The 12,705-nt window shown below is 35.7% G+C and overlaps 1 protein-coding gene across 12 annotated transcripts in view; it reads right to left on the bottom strand.

Annotated features, from left to right (window-relative positions):
- TMCC1 (transmembrane and coiled-coil domain family 1) overlaps positions 1 to 12,705 on the bottom strand; it is a 238,932-nt gene that overhangs the window by 148,406 nt on the left and 77,821 nt on the right. For 9 of the 12 annotated variants that reach the window (XM_074198491.1, XM_074198499.1, XM_074198500.1 and 6 more), the window contains one exon: positions 8,824 to 9,545. In XM_074198491.1, the coding sequence (XP_074054592.1) occupies positions 8,824 to 9,381 (558 nt within the window). In that variant the 5' untranslated portion in view covers positions 9,382 to 9,545. The remainder of the gene's footprint in view (positions 1 to 8,823; positions 9,546 to 12,705) is intronic. The other 3 variants (XM_074198507.1, XM_074198501.1, XM_074198502.1) reach the window with 1 other exon arrangement.

Here is a 12,705-nt window from a genome sequence, read left to right as displayed (position 1 = left end):
AGTTTTACAATTTTCCCCCCATTCTTCCTTCCCTCCCACCCCCACCCCCCCACAGAAGCCATTCTGCTAGTCTTTACATTGTTTCCATGGTATACATTGATCTTAGTTGAATGTAATGAGAGAGAAATCATATGCTTAAGGAATAAAAATAAAGTATAAGAGATGTCAAAATTATATAACATAAGTTTTATTTTTTCTAAATTGAAGGTAATAGTCTTTGGTCTTTGTTCAAACTCCACAATTTTTTCTCTGGATACACTGATGGTATTCTCCATTGCATATATTCCAAAATTGTGCCTGATTATTGCACTGTTGGAATGAGCAAGTCCATCAAAGTTGATCATCACCCCCATGTTGCTGTTAGGGTGTACAATGTTTTTCTGCTCATCTTGTTCAGCATCAGTTCATGCAAATCCTTCCTTCCAGGCTGAATTCCCATCCTTCTTGGTTTATAATAGAACAATAGTGTTCCATGACATACATATACCATAGTTTGTTAAGCCATTCCCCAATTGAAGGACATTCACTTAATTTCCAATTCTTTGCCATCACAAACAGGGCTGCTATGAATAAGAGAAATACTGTTTTAAGAACATTGAGTGGGAGCAGCGAGGTGGTGCAGTGGATAGAGCACCAGCCCTAGAGTCAGGAGTACCTGAGTTCAAATCCGGCCTCAGACACTTAATAATTACCTAGCTGTGTGGCCTTGGGCAAGCCATTTAACCCCACTGCCTTGCAAAAAAAACAACCTAAAAACATTGAGCAACCAAGTAATTTTGACTATTATAAATAACCAAATTAAATAGAAAGGACCTATGAAGGAAGATGTCAATTGCATCCAGAGAAAGAACTGGTAAAGAGAAGTGTGTTATAGTATTGCCCCACATATTTATGCATATTTGTATCTAATTGTAGCCATCTCTGGGGGACAGGGAGGAGGTTCAAAAAAAGCTACATGATAACTTTATTATTGTACACAATAATTTAAAGTTTCATGTGCAATTCTCTTTTTTCTATTATAGTTTGTTATGAATTTAAGATCATAACAGAGGGAAAAATTCCATGGCCAAAGAAATACCCATTTTTCAGTAAACTTTAACACCTCCAAGACATCTCAGAATCAAAGAAAAGAATAAAGTAGAAATAGAAAGAAAGCATTACTCATTTCCTGCAATTCCAAGATTATAGCTCCTAGAATAGTACAGTCAAGATTCAGAGCTTCCAGGTCAAAGGAAAAAATACTGTAGTTAGCAAAAAAGAAAAAATGAAGTATTAAGAACCACCTCAATAAAGGAGTGGAGAATTTGAAATATGATTTTCCAAAAAAGCAAAAGATCTAAGTTTAACAACCAAGAATAATTACACAGCAAAACAATATAATCCTAAGAAGGGGAAATGGACCATTACTGAATTATAGAACTTCCAAGCATCCAAATGAAAAGACCAGAGCTTTGCAGAATCTAAAGGAAGCATAAAAAGGTTTAGAAAGGAGTAAGTCAGGCTAAAGATTTAGAAAAGGACTAATTTCATACTAAGTGGGGAGATGATTCATGTATCCCCTCAGACCACTATCATCATTCAGAGACCTCATGGAGGCCATCTGATTAGACAAGAGGCCCTAGAAGTTGGAAAACAAGTCAGGACCTGACTATACCAATGGTGTACCAGGACTTCATTATAAAACAAAAAATGAATTCCTGATCTGTTTTCTCATTTGTAATTTCACAAACTACACTGCCCTAGAAAAGTCTGTGCTAATTCACTCTGCGTATTCTTTTCTGCCCTAACTCCATCTTAAGTCCCATCCTCTCCATGAAGCCTAACTCTCCTGTCTTCTCTGAGTTTTTTGTTTTCTGCTGTTTATTTTTAAAAAAAAAAGTTTTACTGATTCTTTTTTTTCATAGCATTTTCATTTCCCCCAGTAATCTCCCATCAGTGAAATTTTCTTGGGACAAAGAAAATCACAAAATAAAAGCTCCAATCTAGATCCTGCAGCTCACCAGAAAGAAGTTGCCATCAAGCTCTGTCCTCTGGGACCCAGGATTAATCATTCAATTAATCCACGATCTGCTTCCTTTAGGGCTTTTGTTTACATTATTAATGTCAAAGTGCACATTCTGAAAACTTCACTCCATACAAATCCATTCAAATACATTCCTTAACAAGTATCTATTTAAGTGCTCTCCTAAACCAACAGGGGACAAAGAAAAGCAAAAATATGAGCACTGCCCTCAAGGAATGTCCACACTAACAGGAAGACAAGTTTTTCAACGAGTAGACCTATACAAGAATCAGACAGTAGGTAAAAAGGCAATCTCATATTTCTCTGAATTCCTCAAATATATTCTTTCATACAGAACAATTATATTTCAGAATATTAATACACAATTTATTTTAACCCTTCTCCAAGCAGTGAGTTGTGTTTGGTCACTCTGATGCAGTTTGAACCTCAGGTGATGAGCTAGGATTCGAATAGTGAAAGAATTTTGCAATGACTCAACTCAGGGTGATAAGGGACAGACTTATTTTGCAGGTCCAAGGTTATTGGACTCTGTCCCCAGTGGATAAGCATTAGCAGGGTAAAAAGCTAGGATTTATAAAAGGGTACAAGGGATGGCCTATGTTTTGGGAAAGGTGTCAAAAGGATTGTGTATTCAGGGATAACAAAGGTTCATTTGGGGAAACAAAGGGCTAACAGTTTGTTATCAGGTTGGGTTCCTGCTTCTGTTTCCCTGTCCTTGTGGGATCCTCCTGGAGGTGGCAGGTCCGTATCTATTTGGCAATGACAAGGTTCCCAGATGGCTGTTATCAATTCAAGGTGTTCTATAAAGGAGGATTTTCTCAGGACTAGTAGCAAGCTATTCACTTATATAATCTACTTTGCACAAGGTCAGCATAGCTCAAGATGTAGTCAATATACAAAGGCAAAGAATTTAACTATAGGCTTTCAGCCTAGCACTTCCATAGCAACAATTTCAGTCATGTCCAGTTCTTCAGGCACCTATCTACAGTTTTCTTGGTAAAGATACTGAAATGGCTTGTCATTTCTTTCTCCAATTCATTTTACAAATGAAAAAAAGTGGGTAGAGTTAAGTAACTTGCCCAGAGTCACACAGCTAGTAAGTGAGGTTGGATTTGAATTCTAGTCTTCTGTCTTTAAGCTTGACACGCCATTCATTTACTAAGCCACCTATGTGCCCCTCAACTCATTGAGTAATTGTGTTTATAGATGATCAATTTTCGCAGTAATTTTTAAAAATCAAATACAGAATTCCTAAGTAATTTATTTTTTCAGGTTTGTTAGCACTGAGTTCCATTATTTCTGGTGTTCTCTAGGCTATTCAATTGATCTACTTCTCTAAATTTAACCAATATTAAATGGTAGGGATGACTACTGCTTTATAATATAATTTGAAGTCTTGACAGAAACTGTTTTCAGGATAACTGAGTTATACACAGGATTTTATCATATGTAATAATGATTCAGAGAATGTGATTCAGCCTGGAGTACCAAGTTCATGGTATAATAAGATTCTACTGAATTCAATGTTAAAATGTGCTTTTTAAAGTTTCTTAATTCCAGTTTGAATATGATTTTCTATATCATACAATGTGGAAAAACATAGGCAATGTATACTGCATTGCGAAAACATATCATGTTGTTATTATTCTAAGGCAGTTGTTTAAGTTGGAAGATGAACCCACAACTTCAAAGAAATTGAGAAAGGTGGATCTGGGTAGGTAAGAAGTAATAATAGACATAAAAAAGAATATCAAGAAACCTTTTACAAATGCGCAAAAATATTTAGAAAGGGATGTAAATAAATATAACAATTCTGATAACTGTTTGTTGAATTTATTGAATATTTCTTAGAAAACAAATGCTGTCATAAGAGTTCATTTTCTCAACCAAGTCTTTCTTATTCTTTAAATATTGAGATGTTTGTTGATGATTGAAGTTCACAAATAAAAAGAAAATATTTGAAAAACAACAATCTAATGTCAAACAAGTTAAACTCTTCCTATCATAAATCACTCTAGGGTTTTCACAACTTCAATTTTCCAAAAAACGTGTTATTTCTGAAAACTGTATATAAATGAAAAATCCCAGACACTAGTAGAATGAATCAGTAAACACTTTCATGCTTTTTTACACATTTTAACTCGTTAAAGAAATAATAATAATGACTTTGGAGGAAAACAAAGAAAGTAGAAATTTGTTTTCTCATTAATGTAGGAAAGTTGTACTTCACCAAAAAAATACAAATTTTCATTTATTCTAATAGATCCACACTTTGTTGAAATATAATTTTTGAAAATTTGTTTTCTTTTCTCCAAAGTTATTAATGCCAATTAATAGTTAATAAAGTGATTATAAAATGTATAAAGGATAATAAAATTACAAAAAGTTATCATGAAAGTATAGTCAGGTTCAAAACTATTTGTGTGATCACTCAGATCTCAATCTAATCACTTTATGAACAAATGCCAAGATAATAGAATTAAGCAAAATCAGATTTGCTAAAACTCTCTTTAAAATCCTCCCCCCAATTTTTAGCTTTAAATTTCATAAGCAGCATAGCTACTAAGGAATTAAGACTTGCAAAAACCAAAAATACAGAAACTTCTTACATGCAAAAAATTTGTCTGTTACCACCAGACTTGAAATGCCTTTTGTTACTCTTTTTTTAAAAAATTCTTTGTTACAAAGGATGACTTCCATGCAGAGAGGTGCTGGGAAATAAAGGTGATAAAAAATATACTATCAATAATTTTTTTTAAAAAGAAATTTGAGTTTGGGAACTGTGCTATATGATATGGACCAATGATGCTATTCTGAATTCAAAATCCTCTTTCCTTCTTCCATTGACTTGGATTTCTCCTCTCAGAATTACTACTCTAAAGTTTAGTATGTACTATATTCTTTGTGGACTATTCTTAACTACATCTTAGTTTCAACCTAAGGGTCTCTGTCAATTTGATCTCACCAGAAATCTGTCAGAGAGGTACCTTCTAAAGGTTCTCCAGCTATTTAAAACTACTTCTTTTATGGTACTTCCTGACTACCACAGGTTTTTTGAAAATCTTAAGTAATTTAATAACTATGGCAAAATCTGACGTAAATCAGACATCTTCTAGTTATGTCTGGCACATTATATGCATTTAATAAATCCTTATTGGTTGAATCATTGAGCATTACAGGTATTTCTTGAAGACTCTCTGTTGGTAATGTAGCATCATCAACTAACTAAGCCTGTTCTAAACTAGACTTTCAATCTGGATACTTTAATGTTTCTGTCTTCTCCAAGTCCAAATATTCAGATTCACTTAGATAAAAATACCACTATCACTATCAGCTGATCCCAGTTTCAATTAAAAGACAATTCAACTAAGTTTTACTGAGCACCACACTGTACAGAAAAACCATTCCTTTACTCAGCACTAAAGGGAAAACAAAAATGATTGATTCAAGATATCTTCAGGGAACTTACAAACAACAGATCAATCAAAACCATTTTCCACAATGACTTTCAAATTTCATTCATAAGCAGACTAATGCCATAACATAAAAGATAAGACCAAAAGATAAGACAAAGTCCTAAATTTGAAAAGCAGCTGACATCTAGAAATAATTCAGCAGATCTACTTCCAGACACAGGAACCAGTTCTGCCTGGATGGCTTTCATATCTTTTCTGATTCCATCCACCCCAAGGTCATCCATCACCCTCTTAGGGGTAACTGAAACCCCGCCCCACTTACACAAAGCCCTCCCTTATCAAGTAATCCAGCACACGCAGATAACAAAAAATCATTTTAAATGTAAACATAAAGACGCTTTAAGTAACATCATTAATTTAAAAAAGTTCTCAAAAAAGAAAATTGTCAACTTTAATGAGATAAGAAACAATAGACATAAATAATCTACAAAAGAAATTTGACACAAAAACAGATAGCGTGGAGGATAAAAACTTCTCAGTAAATACAAGCTGTGTACAATAAAATTGTTGGGTTTTTTTTTTTTTTAATAAAAGGAACCAAAGATTTTCTGCTAAACTTCTAATGCAATGAGGCCTGGGAGCCTGGGCAGGGTGGAAACTTCAAAGAATGTTGGGCCCAGACAGCTCAAGTTAATAAATATAAAAAACCAAAATTAATGAACATAAAGCACAAAAAAAGCAAAGGTTCCCAAAACACAACTTAAAATTCAGATCAACCAGGAGAAAATGTCAACATACTGCAAAGGCATAATGAAGCACAGAGTATTAAAAAAAAAATTCTCTTGGAAAACCAGAAGATCCCTCTGTAAATACAAGTCTCTTTCAATATACCATTCTTTCTTTTTTTTTAATTTATTCTTTATTTTTTTTAAGGTTTTTGCAAGGCAAATGGGATTAAGTGGCTTGCCCAAGGCCACACAGCTAGGTAATTATCAAGTGTCGGAGACCAGATTTGAACCTAGGTACTCTGGACTCCAAGGCTGGTGCTCTATCCACTGCGCCACCTAGCCACTCCTAATATGCCATTCTTTCCAAAAGAAAATAACTTTAGATACTATTTAGAAAGTTCCATAGTAAAGAAATGCATATTACTTTCATAATCAAAGCTACTGCTTAAGTTTATCTCTCTCTGCCTCTATGGGCAAATGGAGGAAGCAGGTGGTACCAGAGTTATGGAGAATTGGGCCTGGAATCATAAAGATTTGTGTTCAAATTTGACCTCAGACACTAACGAGCTTTGTGACCCTGAGAAAGTTATTTAACATCTGAGTTTCCCTATCTGTACAGAGGGGGAAAATAACAGCACAAGTCTCCCCAGCTATTGTGAGAATAAAATGAGGTATTGTCAGTTAGTCAATAAAAATTTATCAAGTGCCTAAGCTGCTGCTTCTAATTATTATCATTACTGTTGTTAAGCACTGGGGATACAAGGAATGCTAAGTGTCTGCTAGTTCTATAATTGAATTAAAAAATTATTTTTCTGAGTTAAAAAAAAAGGAAACCTTTTATATGGCAAGTCTATCTGGCAAATTAGGAACATTTTTATAGTTTTTCTTTAGACTTCATCTTGAAGTCAGCAGTCATAAGAATAAAAGAAAACTTATTTTCACTCATCCCAATTGCCACATCACATATTCCTTTTATTGCTAAATCACCACTTTAGACATAATGAGCCCTAGGTAATAAATGATTTGTTAAATGTTCATTTGGACAAAGTAGGACTGACATCTTCAAGAGAATAAAGAATAAACTTGGGTGCAGTGGAAGAAATGACCGATAGGTAGCTGTCATACAAGATAGATACATTTGAAAAGACACCAAACATTTTTCTGAGTGGTTTTCTGGTATCATGACAAAGGATATTCCTAAAATGTTGGCTTTAACATGTTGCATCATTACTTCAAAACAGTTCCAGAAAAAAAAACTGTCTACTTCATTAGACCACAAATAGCTTATTTAAATAAGCAATATTTTAACTTACTTAAAGACCTTCCTCTCACAGATTTTTAGTAGACAAAATTTATGTTAAAGACAAAGTCTAATACCTCTTCCTGACATGGAGACAACTTGGGGTTCTCCAAGCCTTGCCAGCAAAGCCCCCCTAAGGGAGCTACCATACTTAAAAGACTTCAAGTACAGTACTAATTTTCTGATGCACAGCCTAGCTAAACATGTTCATCACAAGTGATGAATTCTTGGTCTTGTTATCCCTCAAAGGTGAACTTTGGTTGAATCTCTATGTACCTATTTATTTGTAAGCTGTCTTTCCTTTAGACTATGACTTACTTGAGGTCAGGAATGTTTTTGCCTTTCTTTGAATCTCCAATATTTGGCACAGTGCTGGTAGATAGTAAGCTCTTAAAAAAACATTGAATGATTCTATTTTATATCAAAATTCATCTCTTTTCATGTAAATCAGAGGTTAGCCAACAACTTCCAACACTATCCATCTGGTAGACTGAATCTAGATGTGGAAAAACCCTTATTCACAAATAATGAATTAAACAAAAAGTCACTTTCAGGGGCAGCTAGATAGTGCAGTGGATAGAGCAGTGGCCCTGGAGTCAGGAGGACCTGAGTTCAAATTCAGCCTTAGATACTTAATAATTACCCAGCTGTGTGATCTTGGGCAAGTTACTGTTAACCCCAATGCCTTGCAAAAAAACCAAAACCCAAAACAAAAGAAAAAGTCATTGTTCTCACTTGCTTCTCTTCAGTTTTTAGAGCAGAGGCAGCCCTGAAAGTGATCCAGGAGCAGATCCCCCTCGATTTATGTGCTGTTATCTGATAGACTTGGGGAAAATTCTCCCCATATAACACCTACCAAAAAACAATCCTTTCATTCAGAATTAGTGAAGGCAAAACTTGTCAAAGACAGAGGACACAGGCACAGAGTGGCTGGTAAAGCTCTGAAGCACAAGTGCATTCAGAGAGGACAGAAAATCTAGAACACAAAATTCCTGTTCACACCATGCACTAATTGTATAGAAGTCATTTTCATTGGTGAAAGTGGATCCAACAACACAAAACCGGGCTGCTCCTACAGTGCCTAAGTAAGTGATTTTAGTAAATAGATAAGAGGCATCTGCTAATAACAGTTTTAAACTAGAGTTCTATAATCAAGTATAAAGCAGTCAAATAATATAAAGCAAGGACAGAAACCTGAAAGTCAGTCCATATTCATTCTACTTTTTTAACTAGAAGCTAAAGTAAATCCCACCAGTTCACAAAGAAATCCTCACATAGCCCTGCCCCACCCCATCAAAGTTAGATGCTTAGAAACTAGGAAACAAAAGGAATGAGAAGCAAAGAAGGCCGACTTACCCGCTCTGCAGCGATCTCCTCCCCAGGAAGATACGCAGCACATGCTATCTCCACTGCGGCTGAGCTGGTGGGAGAATCAGTGGTAGAAGAGGAGCGAGGTCGGCCCGACTGGCCCACAACCATGATGTCCTGGCCAGATTTCCGGTTGATCTGAGGGCTGCCCTTTGGGGCGTCTGGCTTGCCCCGCCTGCTGTGCAAACTCGTGCCTCTCTTCATCTTAGGGGGCACCCGGATCTGCTGCAGGACTCGATTCAAAGCTGTGGGGTGGGTGGAGACACCATCAATATCAGAGCAGGAGCTCTGGCTCTCCAGATCCATCTCAGGCTCCGCATCAGCCTGGACTTGTTGCACATCCTGAGGAGACACGGAAGACCTCCTGCGCTGGTGCTGGAAGAGGTGCTTCAAGCCTTGGCCAATCACATTAATGTTCTCCAAAGCATTGTGGGTCATTTTAGACAATTTCTGCTCTGCTTCGGGAGGCTTTTTGGCCTCAGGATCTTGGGGTTTGCCTCCAGGATCTGGGTCATCATATAACTGTTCACTGCCAGAAGGCTCCATCAGCACACTCTGACTAGGCTTATTTGCAAACTCATAAATACAGATGTTGCCTCTCTTTAAACTGGTTTTTGCTTAATACACTTCAATACTGTCAACCAATTAGGTGGGCAACTGCTTCAACTGTGCCTACACATGCAGCTGTGCGACGGAGATCTCATGCTTATCTAATGTTAAAACAAACAAACAAAAAAAAGCTGATATTATAAATCCATGCAAAAACTACTAGGTTAAATTAAAAAATAGAAAGCATGCTACTAGCCAAAATAATGTATATCATCATCAAGCAATCCTTAATCTAGAGATTAAAAGATAGATTTCCAAATTGCATATGATGAAATTATTAAAGAGCTATATATCTCTAGCACAAGAGAAGGCCCAAAGCAAAAGCAGAGGGAGGAAAAAAATGCAGCATTAAAAGTATTTATTCTTTTTAATGTGTGGAGAACTAGATCCTAGAGGGACCATTTTATGTGCTTATAGCAGAAGTCAAATAGATCAGACTATCCAAAATGGGAACAAACTTAATTTCAACAGAGATATAATCTCTTCCATCATAATTGTAGTTAATTATCAAATATGCCATATCTCTGTTGAATAGATCCAAAAGATAACAGAAAATGACTACTTAGTCACAGCTGTATGTTTTCCAATAAAATCCTGAGGTATTTCATATCACCATTCCTGTTCATCATGGACATTAGTTTATATGTGAAAGCAGATAAAGGAAATAAAAATCTTGCTTGTAGCACAAAAAGATCTTTTTCTGCAGCAGCTTTACTGAATGGTCCAAACAGCATCAGCTCCAGAGAAAAGAGAGCTTCAATCACCACCAGTTATTGAGAAAAAGGGTTGTGAAAAACCCCTTTCCCTGAGACTAGTGATGGAAGCTATTCCTAACATCCATAAAAGATTAAAAGGAAAGAAGGCAACAAAGTGAATGGGATTGGGCATGGAAGTATCACAGAGGAAAAGGGAATAGACCACTGTAAATCATATATTGCTATTAACGGCAGGAAGCTGAAATGAGGGAAATGCAAGCTAAACTGCCATGAGTTATTGACATTACAGGCAAAAAGCAACATATTGCTCAATCTTTGCCGAATGTGTTCATTTCCATGGATGGTGAAAATCCATAGCCCAGAACTGCAAAAGGAAGCTCTTAGTTTAAGCTGGAGGCAGCATTAGCAGGCAAACCAGATGCCATTAAAAATGCAACACGTGGTCAGGTCATTCACTTTAATAAATTTTATGCAATCTAAAGCTGGAAAGTTAAATATCACATAACTGATTTTTTGGAAGTATTCAGTTCCCTATTTCTTCTGAAATTGAATTAGGCATCTCAAAATTTTAACTTTGGTTAAAAAACATAAAATTTTGTATTAAGTTTCCATAAGATCAGGTATCATATCTATTAACTGAAATCTTACCCAGTTTATGTTGCTGGGATGCTGGAGAAAATTAGTAATCTAGTATTCACTCCACACTTCAATATCCTACAGTCACCTCACCAATGTCCCCCACCCCAGTCACAGAGGGGAAATTCCATTCTCCTATTTTTCAAACTACTGAAAAGAGAATATCTCCCTAATTTTCTGTTATTTCAATGCTAATTTATCATACACTGGTAAAAATCAAAGAACCGTTATTTGGGCCTTTTAGGGATTTCATTTAGGTTACAATGACTATGGACCAAATGTAGTTTTCTATTATCTCCAATGCAACAGGTGAAAATGGAATTGGCACCACTGTGGTTCAGATGTGAAGAGCTATCAATCCTCCATAGATACCTCCTGGCTCCTCAGTCACAGCTCTCTGTTAACATGAAGTAACATGTAGTCACCTCCAGTTAATTAACCCAAGGTCCTAATATTATAGGACATAGTAAACCTATTATATTAATAATAATGATAATATCTTACTGTGTGCTAAACAATTACAAAACATCTTATTTTATCCTCACAATAACCCGGAAGGTTGGTGCTATTATTATTCCTATTTTACTCTTGAGGAAACTGAGACAAACAGAAGCTAAGTGATTGTCCAATGTCTTAGGTCACATTTGAATTCAGTCTTCCTGACTCCAAATCTATAGATTTATCCACTAAGTCACCTACATTGTACAGGCCTTCTCATATATTCTTCCCCTACTGTCATACTTCTTTTGAGACCTCAAAAGCAAAAGAAAGCAGGAAAATAGAATTAGAAAAGTTTCTCTTATGTCATGAAGGTTTTCCAACTTTCTCATGTGACAGAGGTCTGAATTGTGGTCATGGAGCCAGGAGGTAAGAAAATTTCTCACAATCTCTCCCCAAGACTGGTCCCACTAAAATATTGCTTTATTACTTCTTATTTTTATATTTTCCTTCATTTGAGAGTGTGTGTGTGTGTGTGTGTGTGTGTGTACAGATTTGTAATCTTTCTAATGATTGAGTATACAAGGAAAAAGCCCAGAAAATAACGTGAATAACTCATGGGGTTGATAAATACTTCTACAAGCAGCAAAGGACTACATTTCTATTGAGATTTTCTGGGTCCAGAGTTTATTGATGTAATAGTGTTTATCTAGATTTTAAGGTTGCCTTTTCTCCTCAATTTGCTATATCAGTATATAATTATTGGATTATTTCTACTTGGTCAAACACTCTGAGCTCCTTAGACACAGGATGTAATATATCTCAATGTAATCCAATAAGAAGACATAACTCCAAAACAGTACTATTTAGTCACTCAGTTGGGATAAGAACAGAAAGTGAGAACACAGGTAAGATTCTAGAGCTTACAATGTTAAAACAGCAAGATTATCCAAGTAATATTCCATCAAAATGATAAGACACTTTGAATCAGAGAAAACAAAGCCCTAATTAAAAGGAAACTGTGTCTAGGCTAGGCTAGTAACAAAATGCCTAGGATACATGTCCCAAAGAAAGCATAGTGAATTTTTAGTTTGACAAATCTGTTTCTTTAGGCAATGATAAAATGACCTATTATATAGATTTCAACTCTTTTCAAATCATGAGTTTTCATCTAAATTTTAAGAATTTTAAAAATTCATTAGTGTATGTATAGTTATTGCTTTCCAAAAAAGGATGCCAAAATTCTAGAGGCAAATGAGGGAAGGAAAAAAAATAATTCCATAGCAAAGGCTTATACTTAATGTCTTTGCTGCTGCAACAAAAATCAATTAGCAGAATATAATGAATGGCAGGAATTCTGCAAGCAAGATTTTCTGTGGCCACGCAAAGCATCACTGTTCCACAGTGTTAGAAACCTAAGCCTGAAAGAAGCTGAGTTAGCCCTAAAAATCATCCTATGGGAAAAATCTTA

Source organism: Macrotis lagotis, chromosome 8 (assembly GCF_037893015.1).
Source record: "Macrotis lagotis isolate mMagLag1 chromosome 8, bilby.v1.9.chrom.fasta, whole genome shotgun sequence".
Classification (NCBI taxonomy): domain Eukaryota; kingdom Metazoa; phylum Chordata; class Mammalia; order Peramelemorphia; family Peramelidae; genus Macrotis; species Macrotis lagotis.
This window is presented reverse-complemented; position numbering and strand designations above follow the sequence as displayed.